This window comes from Myodes glareolus, chromosome 21 (genome assembly GCF_982192425.1).
Source record: "Myodes glareolus chromosome 21, mMyoGla1.1, whole genome shotgun sequence".
Classification (NCBI taxonomy): Eukaryota; Metazoa; Chordata; class Mammalia; order Rodentia; family Cricetidae; genus Myodes; species Myodes glareolus.
The window spans coordinates 47235748-47257114 of NC_142046.1; the positions used below are offsets into that span (position 1 = coordinate 47235748).

At 41.5% G+C, this 21367-nt stretch overlaps 1 protein-coding gene across 4 annotated transcripts in view; it reads left to right on the forward strand.

The window, feature by feature from the left end:
* Scn2a (sodium voltage-gated channel alpha subunit 2) overlaps positions 1–21367 on the forward strand; it is a 131056-nt gene that overhangs the window by 66043 nt on the left and 43646 nt on the right. For all 4 annotated transcript variants that reach the window (XM_087900018.1, XM_087900016.1, XM_087900019.1 and 1 more), the window contains exons 12-13: positions 14006–14353; positions 17417–17549. In XM_087900018.1, the coding sequence (XP_087756144.1) occupies positions 14006–14353; positions 17417–17549 (481 nt within the window). The remainder of the gene's footprint in view (positions 1–14005; positions 14354–17416; positions 17550–21367) is intronic.

A 21367-nucleotide genomic window follows, 5' to 3' on the forward strand; every position in this document is an offset into this window, starting at 1 on the left:
GAGCTCAATCATAGCCATGAAGGCTGTGGTTGGGGGCTTTACCCCATTTCTAGGAACACCAGACAGTTGCCAGGAACTCAACAGTCAAGGCCTCAGTTTGGAGAACCGGTTAAGCTGACTGGAAGGGGAAAACTCACCAATCAAAGCTACTGGTGTGTGTGTAGGGAGGGTGGTTGGCATCCAGGCAGAAAGAACATGGGGCTGTTGGGGAGAAACCCAGTTTTGGGTCCCAGCCCCAGGAGGGGAGTAAGAGGTCCTAGTCTGATGGCACCAATGTAATGGTTAGATAAAACGACTCAGTTCCCTAAGGGGCAGCATTGAGCCTCGAGGGGTGGTCAGTCCCACCACCTGAGGCCTCTGTGGATCCTAGGTGGGTGGGAAGTGGTGGGTGAGAGAGACCACTGTGGGTCTGCAGGTCCCACAAGGAGCTGCAGCAGGTGAAAGACAGATAGATATGCCATGCAGAGAGAGGGTTTGTATATAGTTTATTCAGTGGATTATGGAAGGGAAGACGAAGAGGAAGAGGGAGAGAGAGAGACAGAGAGAGAGAAAGAGACAGAGAGAGAGAGAGAGAGAAACACAGAGAGAGGAAGAGATAGAGGAGGGGGAGAGGAGAAGTGGCAGCAGTCACCTCTTCAGAAGAGGGATAAAGAGAGAGAAAGAGAGAGCCACTCAAGTGAAAGATCTGCTTGTCCCGGTGAAAGGGGGAAAGTGGGTGGGGCTTGTCTCTTAAAGAGACGGGACAGACTATTATAACTTAAGTATTCAAAAATGTTATCAGAGAAGCATCTATTTGCTGGGAAGATTACTGAGTATGAAGATTTACATTTGACTACGTAACAAGTCTCATAATTTACTCAATTTAATTACCTTGACCGCTCCATGAGAATCATAAGAATATCAACCATCATTGTTGCTTTTGGTTTCTAGAGATAAGGTCTCATGTTTCCTAGGTTGGCCTCTCACTTGCTGTGAGCTGAGGATGACTTGAATTCCTCATCTTAATGCCTCTACCTCACAAATGCTGAGGTTACAGGCTTGTATCACCATGAGTAGGCACAAGCATTGTATCTTCATGATGTGGTCTTCCCTTTACTAATATGTAGTAACTTCTTTTTATGTCTTCTGAACAATTTTTGCTTCAGATCTGCTTTGTCAGATATGGGTAGAGCTGTGCATGCTTGCTTTCAGATTCCTTTCAGTTCATTCAGTTGAAATTGTCTTCTTGCATCTTTCCACTTTCGATCTGTTTATGTCTTTACTAGTGACATGTTCCATGTGGCTAGCAAAGAGGTGAACCTTGGTTTGTTTGTTTTTCCATTTAGTCAGTATACGTGTTCTACTTTGAGAATTAAGACACCTTACAGGGTGATTATTTAAAGATATGTGCTAATTTCCCCAACTCATTTTGTTGTTTTACTGAAGTTTGATGACTAAATGAATTTTTATGTTTTGATTCCTTCCTAATCCTCAATTTTGAAATGCATTTGTGATTATATGTATCTTTATTCCTCTTCTATGTGGGGTAATGCTTTAAGTATGTGCTCAGGTCGGGCTCAGTGGACATGAATGACTATAGTTTGTGCACAGCATGGAAGTCCCTTTTTCTCATTCAATTTTAAGACAGTTTTGCTGGATACTGTAATCTTGTTTGACAACTATTTTGTTTCAGAGCTTAATATATGTTAATCATTGCTCTCCTGGCCCTTAAAATTTCCTCCGTAAAGTCTTCTATTCTGAATGGCTTAACTTTGAAAGGATCTTAGGACTTCCCTCCCATGGCCCCCCAGATTCTTTCTTCACTTTGCTGTGTCAGAATTTTGGCTACATTATGGCCTAGAGATGTTACTTTCTGGTCATGCCTACTTGGTGTACTGTGTTCACTCTTGACCTTACTTATTCAACTGGTCTAGTCCATTGGCCATATTTTTCACTGAATTTTTTTAATTTGATTCATGGAGGGTTTTCATTTCTACAACTACTGTTTAATCTCTTATCTCTTTATAGAAATCTCATCCTAGTGACTGAATGTCATGTTCAAATCTTGAGTGGATTTCTTTATTGAAGCTATCTGCTTCCTCTAGTCCTCTTTGTGGTCTCGTTGATCATTTTTAAATGTTTGGCATTCACTGTCTGTGGATTTGGTTATCAAGAAGTTAATAACTCTTGGAGAAAGCTAGAAACACAACTGAGTTGCTATCGTGCTTGTGTAGTGTGCAGGAAGCCGTGGGTTCAAATCCCCAACAGTGCATAAATTGTGGTGGCACAGGCCCTATAGCCACAGAAATTAGGAGGTGAAGACAAGAGGACCAGAAGCTCTAGATTATCCTCAGTTACAAAAGGTGTCCTGGGTCAGCCTAGGCTACCTGAGAACTTGTGACCAAAACAAAACAGCAACAGCAGTAAAATGTTGTTGCCTTGACTGCTCATAATTCTTGTCTTTCTACCCTTTCATTCATGCATCTGTGTGGATGGATGTATGTTTTGGTTTTAATTTGGGGACATTTTCATGGGCAGCATTCTTTGAGGGTTCCATTTCCAATAATGCTTAGATGAAAGCAAACAAAATGACATGGCGGGAATAAACCAGGTGTAGAAATACCAATTATAGAAATGAAGACAACTACTCTACCTGCATCAGTCACAAAAAAGTGATAAAGACAACATAGCGTAAAGGATGAAGTTAGAAAGATTAGATGTGTAATTAATAACAATAAAAATGAAGTTAGAGTAAGGAAAGGGAAAAAGAAAAAGAATCAAGATTTTAGAAATGAAAAGAGAGAATCTATGGCTGTATTCTAGAATTTGTGGACTTTAGGACTGCAAATTTCCAAACCTAGACATGTCCCTCAAGGGTTCTGTAAAGTAAGAAAAGCAAGGACAGCTCTTCTGTAGAGGTTCTGTAGGGGAGGGGAGAACCCTAGGAGCCGAGGCAGTCCACCTCAGTACTTTAAATATCTGCTCAATACTAGTCTATCTTCAGTAGAGAAGAATCCTCAGAACTCAAGTCACCTGTTGGACCCAGGCGCAGAGATTTTTGCCCCACACAACAGTCAATCCTACATGACATGGGGCAGCTGCAGAAGAGGATGTACCCAACTGTAGCCCTCTGAAGTATGAGGAGTAGCAAAATGGCTTCCCTCTACAGCGTTGGCCTGTCCTACAGGAGGAAGTACTGCCAGCCAAGCCCTGTACTAGAATTGGGGCCTTCAGGAACTGTAGGTTTTTCTTGGAGCTCTAACTGGCAGCCTGCTCTCAAAGGAGCTGAGATCACACTCCAGACTTACCCTGTGTATGGCTTTCCTCACCGCCATTCATTTTACCTACTCTTAATTGATACTAACAACCGGATGGCAGAGTATAGCTTTGACAATAGTCTTGACTCAGTTGAGTTGAATATCATCCAGTGTTGTGATTATGAGGCTAAGATAGTATTCAAACTTAGTCTGACACTGAAAAACATGGACTTTCTGCTTTTGGGGAAAACCTGAAAAACATCTTTTTGAACTGATAAGGAAATGTATAGTTTGATTCCACTTAAAATATGTGCATTTATTCTTTCTCTTCCTATCTTATCAGACAGAGACTTTCTAATATTTCTAATAACCTAATATTTACCATATGTGCATTTTGATAGGCCAGCTGATCCATTGCAAAGCCAAATAATATTGTGAATTCAGATGAACTGTGGGAAATTCAAATTAGATAGAATTTGCTTGCTACCAAAGAAAAGGACCTTATCCTAATCCTTATGGCTCTATTTGTATAAATATAATTGATAAATATGAATCCCTTCAATGTTTGACACTCTTCTTAAATCTTCTTAAAAAGCATGATAATTTTGAAAAAAAAATGAAAAGAAGTGAAGAAGGGAATGGAGGGAGATGGTTGAGAAGAGATCAAGAGCAAGAAGGAGAGAAAAAAGAAGATTGTTTTGCCTACTCCTGAACTTAAAGTTGTGTAAATTGTAAACTAAGTTTGCCAACATTTGAAGTTTAATATCCACCAGCACTGTAGACATTTTTTCTCAGTTTGCTTCATTCCAAACCTGAGAGGACTAATTCTAACCTGTCAGTTATGCCTGGGATCACTGCTGCTGTCCCTGCTCTTTCTGTAGTTTCTCACAGAGACAGAGTTTCCCTTGGAGTGTGTTTCCCAACTGCTTGAACATTTTAAGAGATCGCTGTCTTAAATGGCATGCCATTTTTTGTTCATTTTCGTATTTGTGTCTTAAGCAATCTGTATAAATAAAGTTAGCTGCTTTTAAAATATTTGCCTGATTAAAAAAAAATTAGTCAACAAGTTGCAGAGAAGATGGAGAGGTGTTTACCACTCTCAAGGTTGTGGGGCCTGGGAGAATGGAGCCAACAAATGAGGCAGACTAAAGTCTCACACTATAGTCAGCTTCATTTAGAGCATCAGACGATTTATTCTCTGAGGGTTAAGAGGAGTCACGTGAGTAAAATATACAATCACAAGGGTAAGCTGCACATGGGGGACCTAGCCACATTCGGCAAAAACATGTTTTTCCAAAGAGGCAAATAAACAAACAATAGCCAATTGTAATGAATAATCTGAAGTAAACTCACATGTACCTGCTATACCTGGAAAAGGCACAAAAGCATAATCCAGGAACAATTGCATGTTTTTGAAGAAACTGAGGTCACAAGAGTCTTGTCTTGGTTTCTTGGAGTTTTCTCATAAGCACTCAAAATTCCTTGTAAGATTCCATTCTTGGACCATGTATTGACAGAGAGGGAACAAGATGGGAGGGGGAGAGGCAGAGAAGGGGGGCAAATAAAGAGGGAGATAGGGAAAGTACCCAAATATTATACTAACCCCACTTTGAAAAAAGTAATACTGAAAATGTGAACCCAAGTAAAAAGATTTTACCTGGGTACAGGAGCCTCTTGGGTTTTGTGAGATATTTTCAGAGGTCAAGGACCACAAACTATTAAGAAAGTGTGCTTTATAATGACATAATAGATTATGTTGATAACCATTTGTGCTTTCATACAGAAAAAATACATAATATAAACTTTTCTTGCAAGATGATAATTTTCAGAACAGAGTAGGTGGAAATGTGAAATATTTCTTAGACATCTCTGACTTGTAAGTGTGGGGGAGGGAAGAAGGGGAGGAAGTCAAGAGTGCAATCTCTATAAAGTCTCAAGGGAATCTAGATGTTTCCTTTAAAACTTTTATAAGAATCAGGTCACCTCTTTGTGTCATGGTTGCTATCTATATTTGTGATGTCAGGAGTTATATTTTTTTTTGGAAATTCGCTGGTGGTGAGGATCTGTTTTCTTGGCCATCTTTAATTTACATCATAACATTTTATTACCCTAAGTTTATGAAATCATGGTAAGCATGTCTATAGCCTAAGCAGTGGTTCAAAGAGAGGCATGGGATTCTGTTTGGCCCATTGAGAGTCTACCTTTTTCCAGCTTTGGAATTTGGGTTTTTTTTATATTTGGGGTTGTTGAGGTTGCTGGCTCTAAGGGCTACAGTGCACTTCTTACCACATACAAAGAAGCAATCTGAGCTGATGTATGGAGAAAGACATGGTTTGGTTTTTTTGTAACATAGCTAGCATCATATATAAACTCTGAACTTGAATGGATTAATGCGCCTTTTAGTCATGAGATATATTGTGTGAACTTTTATTGAAAATATTTCCCTCTATCCATTTATTATGTACTCCAAGTTAATTCACAAACTCTACTAAAACTGTTATATATACATTAATTTTACTATATTTCCTTTTTGTACCTTTTTTTACATTAATGAAAAATAATAGATTATTCATTAGAATAGGTAGTATTGATGTGGTGGCCAGAATGAGAACAGTTCCCAGGCTCCCATGTTTGAATACTTGACCCCCATTTGATGGAGCAATTTGTGAAGGGCTACAAAGTATGGCCTTGTTGGAGGAGGTGTGTAACTAGGGGTGGAATTTAAGGTTTCCAAAGCCTTCCTCCATCTCCAGTGTGCTCTCTGCTTCCTCTTAAGGTTGAAGATGTGAGCGCTCAGTTTCTAGTTTTGCTGCCTTCCAGTTGTTGCCTCGTTCTGCCACCAGGAACTGTAACTCTTTGGAACCATAGTCTCAAAGAAATTTTTTTTCTTCTATAAGTTGCCTTGGTCATGGTGTTTTATCACAATAGTAGAAAAGTGACTGAGACAGTTGGGTAAGTGTGGCGTGCTTCCTGACCAGCAGGAATGGACGACCACGAAATCGAGATTCCTTCCAAAATCACGTCTTTATTTGGAGCCCTCGGTTGAATGGGGGAATGCGGGGGAAAGGAAAAGGAGAGAGAGGGAGAGCAGATGAGGGAGAGAAACTGAAAGAGGAAGTGAGAGAGAGAGAGAGTAAGGGAGAGAAGGTGAGAGAGCAGGAAGCGAGAGAGAGCGAAAAACCCAAAGGCAGCTGCTTTTCTAGGGTGGAGAGGCTTGGATGCTGATTGGTTGATGCCATTCTGCTAGGGCCTGAGGCCTCAGGACAGGTCAGGGAACCAAGGCTCTGAAATGCAAAACACAGGCCCCAAGCACTCTGGCCCGTGCGGCAGCATCAAAGGATCTGTATACCTCCAGGCTGTAGGACCGCTGGCACCATCTCGCCAAGGTGACATCCTGGCGGCTCCTTACAGCTCCTCCTTTTTTGTTTTTAAGAGCAATAAGGCAAAACTTTTTCTCAATCTGGTCCCCACCTCATGATGTGTGGACCGATTAAAGGAAAGAAAAGCAAGACACACCCTTCCCGTGCTATGGGACAACTACTTCCCTGGGAGTGTAAGGGCTGTGTCTGTGCACCCTCCGCCTATGCATACCTTCCTCTGTGTAATGGGACTATCTGGTCCCTAGAGGGTACAAAGGCTATGCATGGCACATTGTCTATGAGCTCTTTTAAGGCTGAGAGCCAAACTTGGGGTGAGGATTCACATTCCAAGGCTGCCAAGGCCTGTACCACAAAGACCTTGTCCCTCCTCATTTGGGCTAGCAGATGGCATACATAATCCAAGACATACCGCACATCCACCTAGACAGCAAGTCAAGAATATCTCTGCTCCCACCCATTAACAAGGAGGGAGAAAGGCAGAATAGAGTCAGTTAGAAAATTGTTTAAGGGTAAGAGGCTGCACAGGGTGCTGCTCAGAGTGATGATGTGAAACAGCTGCTCTTGACACCGGCCGAGGGTCATCTCTGTTGCTTTCGCACGAATCTTTATCCTTTGTAGCATCCTTTACTTTTTTTGGTCAGTTTTGTTGGCACCCAGATGCATGTCAGCATTTCTAGAAAAAACATAAACAAAACTCTTCTCCCAAATTAACATTTAAGAGTACTAAAAACTCAGTGTAAAAATTCAGCACAGTCAGTACTGAAAGTAGGCTGGTTTTGAACTTAGAGACCTGCAGGTCTCTGCTCAAAATAGCAAATCTTGTTTGTCTGTGCCATTGCAGCAGGCCTTAGAATTAGACTGAATGGCCCACCTTAAAACATCTTTTAGAATTGGCTCCATCTGGAACTGGTAATTATTGGATCTGGTCCACACCATTTGTTAATCAATACATCTTTCCACATGACCAAATCTTGCTCCATAGAGCTTTCAAACAGGGCATGTCTGTCTGTTGCTGTTTTTCCAGCAATATTTTGAATTAAAAATTAAGTGTAAAGAATGCAAGAGAAATCCTTTCTCTGGGGGAAGCTGCTACAGCTATCCCCCGTCTCTGTTTTTGTAAAATTTCCTTTAAATTTCTATTTGTTTTTTCTATGATACCCTGGCTTTGAGGATTGTATGGTAGGCCAGTGGTATGTTCAACTTGTAATTGCTTGCAAAAGGCTTTAAAGCCCTGTGAGGCATATGCTGGGCCATTATCGGTTAAAAGACAACTTGGCTTTCCCCAAGCTGTCCAGGCCTCTAAGCAATGTATTTTTATATAAGTTACCTCCCCCCCACCGCTAGTGGGGTGGCATGAATTATCCCAAGAGTTAGTTATGTCTTTTTTGGGCTTATATACAAAAGATGTTTAACCATGTCACAAGGACATGTGTCTAACCATGTTTATAGCAGAATTATTTTATCAATATAGAATCTGAAAATAGCCCAAATGTATTTCTTTAACATGTCTATTATCAGATATAAACTAGGAAGTCGTCTGAGCCCCTGGACGCTATCCCATATTTACAAGCACCAGAGGCCAGGCCTAAGGACCTGACAGGGTTTGACTTGACCTGACTGGCTTCCTGGCTTTAAACAATAAATGAGATAGTCATAAATGCCATAAAATATTTTTTGAGTAACTTTATATAACTTGAAAAACATGTATCAACCTTATAAGAAATTTAAGCCATTAGATAATGGAGAGATCTCCTATTTTCTTGAGGAGACAGTGCCAATGTAGCCAAATTGACAATATTATTGAAAATAATCTATGAATTTAATGTAAATGTTCATCAAATTTATGATGAAAATTTTAGACTTTTAAATAAAATAATTATTACCCTTATGAGAAAATACAGACCTAAAATCCTGTATAATTAAGGAACCTTTGAATCTATTATAATCTCTAATTTAAAACTGTTGAGATTTAAGTTTTTTTTTTAAATCTGACACAGTTGACCTTATTGCTAAAAGCAAACAGTTGTGAGCTGCCATGTGGTCGCTAAGGAATTGAACTCATGACCCTTTTGAGAGTAGGCAGCATTCTTAACCACTAAGCTATCTCTACAGTACCTAATCAGATGGAAAATCTCTAGGGTTAGTAGCCAGCATTGTTTGCCCTGCCCGTTGCCCCAGGCTATTGGTCCACCTTTGTTACCTAGGATACAGGCACTGCTATACCCCCTTTTTTTGTTGTTGTTTTTTCTGTCTGAAGTCTTTGAGGGAAAATGGGCATCGACAGTATTGTTTGGCTACTTCCGGCTGAAAAGGGACGTTGTAATTTGGGGGATAAATTTTTTTTTGACTGTGAATTGTTATTTTTGGTGGCCACAGCTCCTGTTTTTTGTCTGACACGTGGTGTGTGGCGGCGGCAGCGACTTAGGTGGGACGGCGGGGTGTGCGAGCCAAGTCGCCAGCCTCGCCCTTTATCTGCCAGCTGTTCCGCGCCCCCTCTGGGGAGGGCGTCGAACGCGGACAGCGCGGGTCCTGCCGTGGTGGCGGTGCAGCGCGGCGCGGGGTGGCACAATTCAGGAGTGGGCAGCTGTAGGCGCTGCCGCCTCCTCCTCCATGATTGTTTACCCGGCTGTATTGTGGGAGTATGACCTCCGCCGCCAACTGCCGCCTCAGCTCGCGCCGCCGCCCATCCCGTAGCTTTCACCTCAGTCAGGGCAAGTTTTTCAAGCCAGTTTAGGTGTGGAAACAGTCCGCCAATAAGCCGCGGGCCCCGCGGAAAGGGCCGGGCACCATGGAGCCTCTGCTGTAGCCTCTGATGTCATCCGGACTTTAGCCCGCCCATGTCACCATGGTGACATGGCTTCCCTCTGAAGCTGCCGAGGTGGCAATTTTCGCTCAATCCCGTGGGATTTACCCAGCAGCAGGGTGCTCAGCAGTACGACTGAGAACCTGCAGGCAGGCCGAGCGGGCCATGGCTTTGGAGGCGCCTCGGCCTCTGCAGGGTGTGACCGTGGTCTGTATTTGTGGTGCCCCGGCACCGAAACGTGGCTGCGCCTCACCCTGCCCAGCCGCTCAACTGCGCTCCTGAGAGTCGCCAGCCGGTTTTTTTGAACCAAAATTAAGGTTTTTTGTATGTGAGAGCCAGGCATCGAGCTCTCTCACCAAAATTAGGCAAAAATCACCTCAAAAAGTTTTGTGGCTCTTTAAGAACAGGGAAGGCAGTCCCCAAACACATGTCTGTCTCCCAACATAACTACAGTTCCCAGTCGCCACCAGCGAGTACGCAGGTGGAGGGACGGACGGAGGGGGGGCAGAAGCCGCGGTCTCCCGTACCCCGTTGTAAACACGTCCTCACTGTCCCGCCTTCGGTTATCTCGCTTTTGCTCATATCTGGCTGCTGTTTTCTCAAGCTCCTCCTGCATTGAACTTATGGGGTTTTTCTTTTTTGTTACTTTGAATCCCTTTTTTTTTTAGGCCTATATTTTTTCCATTCTTTTTCCTCCCCTTTACCTGGAGGATTTAACTGACTTCACTCACTGCTCCACGTGTCAGGTTCTGAAAAACTCAGCTCTCTCTATCCGGTGTCCGATCTCGGCGTTTCCCGGGTTTCGGCACCAGTTGTGGCGCGCTTCCTGACCAGCAGGAATGGACGACCACGAAATCGAAATTCCTTCCCAAATAACGTCTTTATTTGGAGCCCTCGGTTGAATGGGGGAATGCGGGGGAAAGGAAAAGGAGAGAGAGGGAGAGCAGATGAGGGAGAGAAAGCGAAAGAGGAAGTGAGAGAGAGAGGGAGAGTAAGGGAGAGAGGATGAGAGAGCAGGAAGCGAGAGAGAGCGAAAAACCCAAAGGCAGCTGCTTTTCTAGGGTGGAGAGGCTTGGATGCTGATTGGTTGATGCCATTCTGCTAGGGCCCGAGGCCTCAGGACAGGTCAGGGAACCAAGGCTCTGAAATGCAAAACACAGGCCCCAAAACACTGGCCCGCGCGGCAGCATCAAAGAATCTGTATACCTCCAGGCTGTAGGACCGCTGGCACCATCTCACCAAGGCGACATCCTGGCGGCTCCTTACAGGTAAGGGGTAGGGATAGTGACAGGAAGAAATAACTTCTTCATGGGGACAAAGGTGTCTTCTTAAATGTTATTCTTATGTGAATAATCAACGAAAACATAACACAAAATAACAAATAAATTTAACACTTACAGAATGTGGTATAGAAATTACAAATATCTTTGAAGAAAAGGTGATTGTTGAAAAAGAAAATTGGAATAATACTTAGTGATCAAGGAATATACGAACTTCATAGGTACAAAATTTTATTTGACTTTAAATTCTTCCAAAAGGAAAAAGATCAAACTCATCATATTAAGTTATGGAATTTGTTTTCTTTTTATTAATAATTATAGACACACAATGCAGAATAGTTTAAGGAAAGAGCAGAACTATTAGATTTTTTTTTGCCTTTCAAAATGGGGTTTTCTGTGTAGCTTTGGAGCCTGTCCTGGAATTTGCTCTGTAGGACAGACTGGCCTTGAACTCATAGAGATCTGCCTGCCTCTGCCTCCCGAGTGTAGGGATTAAAGGTGTGTGCAACCACCACCTGTCTTAGATTATTTGAATAAGGTTTATGAGGAGTTTTAGGCACGTGTAGTGGTTTGACTTTACAGGGGGTTACTTTTGCCTTTGTTCTCAGAAGAGATTTTGCACTGTGGATATTAAGCAGTGTTGAGACTGTGATAGACTATAGGGAATTTCGAAACTGGACTAAATGCATTATACATTTTGATGTAACTATAATCCTGTGAGCACAAAGAGGTAGAGTGTGGTGGTTTGAATAAAAATGGTCCTCCTAAACTCATATGCTTGAGTGTATAGTCACCAGGGAGTGAAACTATTTGAAAGAATTATAAAGATTAGGAGGTGTGGCCTGGTTGGATTCGGTATGGCCTTGTTGGAGAAACTCTGCCACTGGAGGTGGGCTTCAAGGTTTCAATAGCCCTTACCAGACCCAGGCTCTCTCTGCCTATGAATTGGGATGTAGCTCTGAGATACTGCTCTAGTATCTGCCTGCATGCTGCCCTACTCTCTATCATGATGATAATGAATTATGTCTCTGAGATAGTAAACAAGTCTCCAGTTAAATGCTTTCTTTCATAAGACTTTACCTTGGTTGTTGGTCTCTTCACAGCAACAGAACAGTGACTAAGACAGCAAGTCACATATAGGGACAGGGACTTAGGCCTAACCATGTTTTTTTTTCATAAGTCAGCCCAGATTTCTTCCATGTGTGTGATATGATGCCCACAGAAGCTCTTAGACCCTGTAATCTCAACAAATGCAGTTACAAAAGCACCTCTCTTTCCCAACAGTTGGAAAAGGAAAGTTTGGTTCTCAGTAGGCCAAGAAACACCCCATTTTTCTCTCTAAACCAGTCCATGAATTATAGATATTAAGTGCTCTAGTTGGCTGTACTTTAATGAGAGCCTTTGGAGTCCAGAATGGAAGCAACAGCCAGTGAAGTACTTGGGATGTCTGAGGGTAAATAAATCTCTCACTATATGCTTCTCTGATTCAATCCCTTTTTTTGTTCTGTCTCAATTCTAATCCTTCTGCCCTACTCCTAATTCCTTCTAGCTTCTTCTCTCGCCTAAAAACTCTTCTCCTTATAAGAGCCTTGAAGTGATTTTTAAAAATTGCAAAAATTACCTCTCATTGGTCAAAAGCACATTCCTAGGGTACACAGCAAGGAATTGAGCCCTAGCCATGGCAACACAAGGATTTCAAAGTTTCAGGAGTAAAACTGTAACTAGATTGGCAGGGAGGAACACAGTGACCAGTGACAAACTTTGAGACACACGTCTTTTTTCAGCAGACAGGCAAGCAAAGAATTAGCATGCTTTTCTTAGGGTGCTTAGTGTAGCAACCTGGTTGGACATCCGCAACTCTAACCTTAGCATGGCTGTAAAATGTTAAACTTATGATCTATTTACAAAAAGTCTTTAGTCTAGTTTGAACTTGCTCTGGAGTAAAAAATGAACAAATTGTGTGCAATAGTCTTACCAAAAGGAACAAGGCAGGCTTTTAAGTGTCTGCAGTACTCCTGGGACAAATAGATCCAGTTATGAAGCATGTCCTAATATATATCTTGTATATCAAAATTATACAATCAAATGAAAAGTCATCTTCCTGACCATTTCCAGATATATGTGCCTGTGAGATTGAGAAGTAATCATGAGATTACATATACACATTACATTAAAATGCATGGTAATGAGGAGATATCGTAGCTGCCATTGCACGAATGAAATTACAGATGAAAGCTTTCAGAGTCAGAGGTCCACAAGCCTTGCTGACGGGGCACCCCATCAGGGAATACTTCCTCTGGTGGGTTGACATCTGAATTATCAGTTGCTGTAATTGTGCCAAGGCCTGCAGCAGCTCGTGACACCCGCTCCTGACAGTACCTGAGATGTTGCCTTGCTTGCCGCGCCAGGGATTAGATCAGTGCCTCCCAAATTAAATGATTCGAGAACTGAGGAGCTTTTCCTAAGGTCCAGGGTACTATCAACAACAGAGAAATGGCTATTGGTCAAGTGAAGGCATGAGTCTTAGAGGTTATATATATAGACTGGCATAGAGGAGGCAGTTCATCCTCATTGATGAAAAATGATGGCAAAGAGAAGGACTTGCTGTAGAGACAGACAATCATTTCGAAAATGCTAAGTGACTGTGATCAGATGCTTAGTTGAAACCCGTTTTTTTTTTTTTCTAATATCAGTGTTTTTCAGATTCCTTGAGACAGAAGAGTGGAAATCAGGAAATGAATCACACAGTTATTTCAGCTTGATTTGTCTAATTTATTCATGAAGGCCATTATAAAATATGCAAAGGGAGGGAGAGAAACTGCTCCGGTACTATAATTATGCAGGTCTACCAGCAAGCTGGCTTTGATTCTCCTCTAGGGAAAATCTGCCTCAGGGTGTGGTCACTTGTGAGCTCTTACTGCGTCTATTTTAGGCTTCAAACGGCCTAAACGTAGGTGTGTGCTTAATTACTTTTCATTCAACTGTTAAGCGAAATTCAGTTCTAAGAGAATGGTCTAGCAAGTACTGCTGTCCCGGGCACCAGTCGTAAGACCAGACAATGTTGTGGGAGTGCTTCTAACTGTACGGAGGTAAAGAAAATGACTGAAGAGGAAGGAAATAAAGGAAGAAGAGGGAAAATAAAATGGAAGGGGTGAGATCCTAGCACAGTGAAGGGAACCTTCAGCTCCCGCCCTGTGACTTACCCTGAGATAGCCCGCAGCTGTGAACCAACAGATCAAGCTGTTTTCTTCTGGGTGAAGGTTCTTAATTCCCTTCATCTATTGTGTTTCTTTTGATTGTCCCTAGTCTCTGCTGAGCATCCGAGGCTCCCTTTTCTCTCCGAGACGCAACAGTAGAGCCAGCCTTTTCAGCTTCAAAGGTCGAGTGAAGGACGTGGGGTCTGAAAATGACTTCGCCGACGATGAACACAGCACGTTTGAGGACAACGACAGCAGAAGAGACTCCCTGTTTGTGCCGCACAGACATGGAGAAAGGCGGCCCAGCAATGTCAGCCAGGCCAGCCGGGCCTCCCGCGGAATACCCACTCTGCCCATGAACGGAAAGATGCACAGTGCGGTGGACTGCAATGGTGTGGTCTCTCTGGTCGGAGGCCCCTCTGCTCTCACGTCTCCTGTGGGACAGCTACTGCCAGAGGTGAGGCCTATGAACAGTTGAGGGCACAGAAGGAGGCCCTAGTGCAGTCAGGACTGTGGGTTCGATGTCCACAGACAGTAATTTCCCTGCATCGGTTTTTCTGAGGACAAGAGTTTTTTGGTATTACCAAGCTATGAATTTGTCTCGTCAAAACCTTCTACACATCTCTGCAAATTAAGATCATACAAGGAATCTTTAGAAACATTTGTCCATTATTATTACTACAACTTGAAATTTAGCAAAAAAATCACATTTTTTGTTGTGCAAATATGTAATTAATATGATTATTATTTGGTTTGTTGAGACAGGGTTTCTCTGTGTAGCCCTGGCTATCCTGAAACTCTCTTTGTAGACCAGGCTGGTCATGAACCCAGAGATCTGCCTGCCTCTGCCTTGCAAGTGCTGGGATTAAATGCATGCACCACCACCAGACTGGCAATATGATTAACTATTAAGAAATTCATGTGCATGGTTACATGAATAGGCATTGCAAAGGTTTTTACCATCCTGCTCCTTTACAAACACCTTCACACTTCCACTGGCTGTTATGCTGTTGCTAATTGTATCTAAATTCCTTACTCATAATTCTCTCCATTCTACACAGTGTGTCCTTTCCCCCAGCACCAACTCAAATGACCCAGCTACTCTACATCTCTTAGTGGATTTTTTCTAGTGGATTTCAACTTTTGTATCACTGCCATAAATTCTTGTTATATGCAAAGGTGCCCCAAATCAAACATATGGAAAAAGACTTCTAGATTGATAATGTATATCAGGATTCATCATTGATGGCTCCTTTATAAAGCAAGACACTCTTCACGTTGGCATTAAATAAAGCATCATTTGACCTTTACAAAATACTCTAACCATGTTGTCTGATCATATCAGTGTCCTGAGCTGGGTTAAAATCTCCTTTGCATAATGACTTTTATGTAACTTCATGTTTTAAGGGGACAAGCCCCTTAGGACCCCATTACAATGGTTTAGTTAGCTCTCAGTCGCATTTTAGAAAAGCGTCACGCCTTGAAATACCTCCATCACGGTTGCTCATCACTCGTTTTCCACGGTCCCTTCTCACCCTTTCCTCCCAGAGAAGTTTCCAGGTAGCCTGGGAAAATCGCAGGCCTCAAAGCCGGCAGAACTTGGTTGTGAAGCAGACAAGAAGACTAGTAAGGGCATGGTCATATCTCCTTAGAAAAATAATCTTAGCCAGCTATGTACAGCACATTGCTCAGAACACTGCAGAGCTAATACATTGAACTGTCACAACTACCCATTATAATATTTACTAATTTATCTCTGAGGCCTGTGCGTGGTACAGCTAAGATTTGATTCCAGATGTGCAGGCTATAGGCCTTACTACATTCCATTCATAGTGAACTATGGCATCCCATTGAGTTTTTTAAATGGGAAGAACAGATGGGTAAGAAAGAAAACAGTTTCATTTAAACCCGTGCCACCACTGAGCTTAACCAGTGTTTCTTTTTCATTGTTAAATTCTCAAAGGTTAAAACACCGTTTAATTAAAATACCAGAGACCTAAAACAAACAAAGAAATAAACCAAATGCATTTGAATGTTCCTAAGGTAGGATGCGAAGAGAAATGAAATGGAGACACTAAGGAAGGCCAAGAAGGCAGTAGCAAGCTGGTACCAACCCAGTTCTGATACACTCGTGTGACACGGAACTATTACCACTTTTATGGGTAGATAAAGAAAAACCATGTTTCTCAAACTGTGTTTCAAACTCTCTCAAAATGAGTCTCAGAAACAGAAATTTCATATCTCCTCGCTACACCCAGAACTACTCTAACCAAAGCTTTGAAGAGGGACCTTGGAAATCTTTTTCTTATGAAACCTTCCACATGGTTCCTGAATACAGAAGTAGGCTTATCGCAGATCTTGATACCACTGGGGTATAATTCCCAATTTCATTGCATTAATATAAATACAAATCCATTTATCGGAATTGCCCTGACACTGTTCAGGAGTCAACATAGATTTATCCTATCAGGAAAGGTAGAGTACACAAATGAAAGTCGCTTGGGCCTACTTTGAAACCAAACTTATTGTAACCTGATAACCTGCCAATTCCCACCCCTGCATTTTTTTCAGCCATGAAGTCAATGCTTTGAAGCAAGATTCCGTCCTAGGGAAGGAGTTGAAGGGACACAAACATGCAACCAGAAAACAAACAACAGCAGGCAAATGGCCTGTCCCAAAGCTCACTAGTTCCTGGGTTTTTGTACATACATTCCATTAAGACAATTAACTTCAGAAGAACTGTCTGAGAAATATCACTGGGGATTTTGGAATCTACCATTAAAACTTACGTAGGAATTTTGAATGTGGTTGTGCTGGAAGCAGAAGACGTGAAATGGCGTTTATATGCCCTCCACATTTTCCTTAAAGGAAGTAAAACATTTTCATTCTGCGAGTCCACCTTTACTTTAATGGTCTTATCTTCATTGAGGGCTTCTCTCTTTTCTCCTTGATTCAACTTCTCCTTTATCTTGAAATTTATTTGAGGCGACTGCCTCTGTCTTTATCGCCATTCGTGGTAACATCAGCTGCATTCGTGGTAACATCAGCTGCGTCGAAACCACTTTGAAGATGCATGATTATGCAGATCAGTAAACCCAGCGGTCGTGTCCCTTGCTCGCATCACAGTGAGATCCAAATTAATAAGCAGTACCCATGCTGCTTTAAGCAATGGCAAAAACTCTTGTAGCTGATTGGTTTTAACTCTTTTAGCTCTTTACTCTTTTAGGGGGCCTGCCACCCAACCCCCTACTACTGTCACCATGCCTTCCCTTCTGCCACCGTGTCTTCCCTGCCGTAGTGGGGGTATAGCCACTTGAACCTTCTGTGGGCCTATACAAGGAGCTGATCTCTTGTGTTGCTTTTGGTTGGTATTTTCCCACAGCAATGAGAAAGCAAGACACTGTCTGCACCTGTGGAAGCCTGGGAAACCCTGGTTAGGTAGTGTCTACAACCTGAATACTTTCAGGTTTGTTACCCAAGAGTAGTGATTGTTTTGTTGTCCGGAATTTTGGTATTTCAGGGCACGACTACAGAAACAGAGCTAAGGAAGAGGAGGTCCAGTTCTTACCATGTTTCCATGGACTTGTTGGAAGACCCTACATCAAGGCAAAGAGCAATGAGTATGGCCAGCATCTTGACCAACACAATGGAAGGTATGTCAAAAGTTCCACACCGTCGCTCGTGGGTAGTGAATTGGTAATGATGTGAAACCCCTTGCCTGTGTTTCAAGGCAATACTTCCCGAGCCAGTAGCGCATCGCCACTTTTTTTAAAGGGTAAGGTCAACTCAGCGCACTGCACATGGAATCTACTGTTGCGTGTGGATTTTCAAACATGCCGCTAGGAAAGCTACAAATGTAAGGTACCTTTGGAATATGACTATCGGAGCTTAAACTTTGAATTCTTGAAGCCTGATGATAACATTAATAACAGCGCAATGATTTATGCTTATCATTATGGGGCTGCTAACACAGTTCACAAGTTATAAAATGTAACCAGCTAACGCAAGCTAGAAAATTTATTGACTCAACCAGAATTATAAATAAAAGTGTGAGTTAAGGTGTCGTGCCTCATTGAGGCTAGATTTAAAACCTGACAGTTCTGCTTTTGTTTCTCCCGCTCTCCATCTTTATATCTGAATATCTGATGAAATATTAGGTCAGCTCTGACTTTGTTCAAAGATTATATCAGAGTGATTAACATACTACTGAGAAGTCTGGCTTTCATACTACCAAAATGAAAGTTTGGGGAACAGCTTAACTGGATCACGTTCAGGCTCTGCCACAGGTTAAATGTACTAATTTACGATTTGAATTTCACTTTCCAGCCAAAATGTGGACTGTAATGTTTAGGCATAAAGTTATTTTAAGGATTAACTAAGGCAACACGTGTAAAGCACCCCCGTCCTTTGCATGCTGAGGACTGTCAAAAGATGCTATGGTTATTAACTGTTTTATCGTGCTACCTGCGTAAATTCATGTGGTGTTTTTTTCTCCTTTTGTATTATAAGTGAAATCAGCAACAACTGTCAACTTCAATACATGGAAAATATATTCATCTACACTGTGTTCATCTGCAATCCCCAGCCCGGCTGTTCATATCTTCCTTTTTTCCCTTCCTGCTTTCATACTAAATGTATTCTATCACGCCATCTTTGACAAGTCTCCCTGATTCCTGTTCCCACGTGTGTAAAAGTGTGTTTGAAAATGTTAAGTCAAAAGAGAACGCTCAGAGGGCGCCTAAGGGTGAGAGAAAATGAGTGTGTGCATGACTTTAGTCTTTAAAACTCCTCTCAAATTTTAGTAGCTACATACACTGTATCTTAATCGTATCTCCACTTCCTCTTTCCCTCCCCTGGCCCTCCTCCCAGTATATCTCCCTTCCCAATTTTAGTTTCTTCAGAGACTGGGTAGATTATTAGAAAGATTTTTTTTTTAGTCATAATGTTATAAACCTTATCATCTCAGTATTGCAAATCCTAAAAATCATAACCAGAAAAAAAATTACCATAATAGAAGACTCTGTCATCATAGACAAGATGTTGGTACAAGACCCAGTTTTCTCAGAGTCCTGATTTTTCATTGCCTTCAATGGAATATTAAACTCGAGTCCATTCTTCCCCAACCTTGCCTGCCTAGCTCACACTCCTTCTTCCCCCCAGTTGCCAGTAGCTTGCTCCTCCCTATCCCTCCAGGTAAATCTTTTGAAGAATCTCTGGTCTTCGGCTCCTTGCCATAGCAAAACCACTGAGAGGAAGGGGCCAGTGGTTCTGCTTCCGATGACAGCAGCATGGCTGCTCCCCAAAGCAGGAAGTAGAGAAGGAGCCAGGGTAAGTCTTAAACCAACAGTCACACTTTGCACTTCTAGTAGCGTTAAGTTCGGACTAATATAAGGAGTAACTGAAGGAAAACGCAATCAAACCATTACAAACTCAACTTGCCCATGAACTGACATTCAGAGCTCAGAATAAATGCACACACATCTTTCTACACAAAAACATGCCTCCCGGAGTTGATTAGAATGAAGGGGCTGTTTCCAGAAGTTAGAAGAACTTAGGAAGCGACAGACTACAATTTTTGTTCTTAATGTCTTCAGAGATTTCGGTGAATGAAGTTCATTTTAGTGAGATAGTTGGTTAAACTTCAGTCTTTTATTTTTCCCATTTGTGATATAAAATGAAAGGCTGATATTTCTTTATTCGGTTACATCTGGACAGTTTGAACACGACACTCGCCAAAGTTAGTTGGCAGCCATCCGTCTTCTGCATACAACTTGAATAGTAAAGTTCCATTGATACAGTCCGGTTCTATTCCCATTAATGGTGAGGCAGTTTCTTGGTTGTTATTACCTGTTTATTTAAATGTCGTTTCTTCTAAAATTTGGTTCATCTTTCCTTTCATGAACGAGGCTTGTTAACGCGGCTGGCAACTTTTGCTTTCCTTCATTTCAACTACAGCCAACTCTCCATTATCCAGAGTTATTATGTGTGAAAGTTATTATGAAATGTGAAATTGCATAGAAATGTTTCATGGACGTACTTTGGATGCTATGCATGTTGGGGGATTAGCTAAAATTACTGAAGGAATTAAGCCGAATCAATAGCAGATAAAAACTTAGCAGCCGCTGCCTCTTAAGGTGGGAAACCCCCACAGGAATAATGGAGAAGCGGCTGTAGTTGTCTTGGGTGCTTCGCTTGTTCCAAAGCGGAAGATAGTCCCATGGGGAATTAATAATTGAATGATTTTATTTTAGACTTAAGACAACATTGCTCCGGCTTTTCCTAGTGTCAAGACCATCAGCACCCGCTGACTTTTCAGTTTCAGCTGAAACTTTGAATGTTTCTCTGACTTCTTTTTGTTTTTTTCCTGTGCTATGGCTCTTTGCTTTTCTTTTTCCTCTAAATCACAGCTTGTGTAAATTAAAATGGAACTTCTCTGATAGCGCATAGGCAGAATCTCTGCGGCTTCTCCTCTATCATTTGTTGCAAATTGTATCATCTTTCTTAGTTTCCTGTGAGACCATGAACTTGTTTGGGAGTATTGAAAGCACATATCAAGTAGTAATGCATATGTAAAGTAAATAAATAAAAGTGAATAATAATTTTATTTATGGGATTTTTTTCACCGACTTAAAAAATATTCTTTATTTTTGACCAACTTGCAAATCTTAAGAGATGGCAATAAAATGTCCACTTAAGAATTTCAGTATCCAAAGAGAAATTTAAAGTGTCTAACTTTAATAGAATTCCACTAAAGCAGTTAAGACTAAAATGACTTAAGAAAGTGATCATCTTTGTAGCAGAAGTGAGTAGCAAATGTTTATTAGGAGAGCAAAAATCTGACAACATACTTCTCCGTTGTCTATGCTGCTTCCTCCCTCATGAATTTTACTCTGTTGTAAACTATATCAGTGGTGAAGAAATACCCTAGTTGCTACAAAAAATAGTACTAATATGGCTGGTCAGAAGCCACACACCATGGAATGAACCAAGAGGGAAATTACCTTCTGTTAATGGTAAGAAAGGATGGTTATGTGTTTGGCAAAGCAGGTAGTCCTCTGCATTGGCATTGGCAGAAACCAATGGATTTGGTATCCTTTCCCACCGAAGACTTCTCTAAGTGAGCATTCTACCAAAGGAAGATAGAGAGATGATAATCTTTACTAAGCAGGTAACATCTAGAAGGTTTCTGAGTTGCTTAATTTTAGAAGAAATGATCAAAAAAAAAAAAGCCTTGTAGACAATAGTCAGAGAAGTTTGATACTACAATGCCATTTAGCTTAAATCCTTCATAAAAGCAATGTTTCCTGAACATTTTAACGTGCAATTTTATGCCGTGTGTTTGCTATAACAGTTACAGATTTCAGTCCCTTAAAAGTAAAAATAAATAGAAATGTATGAATTCTGTGAATTTTTTTGTATTAAATCTTGTATTTTATTAATGGTACCTGAATCTCATTTTTTTAATGTGTTA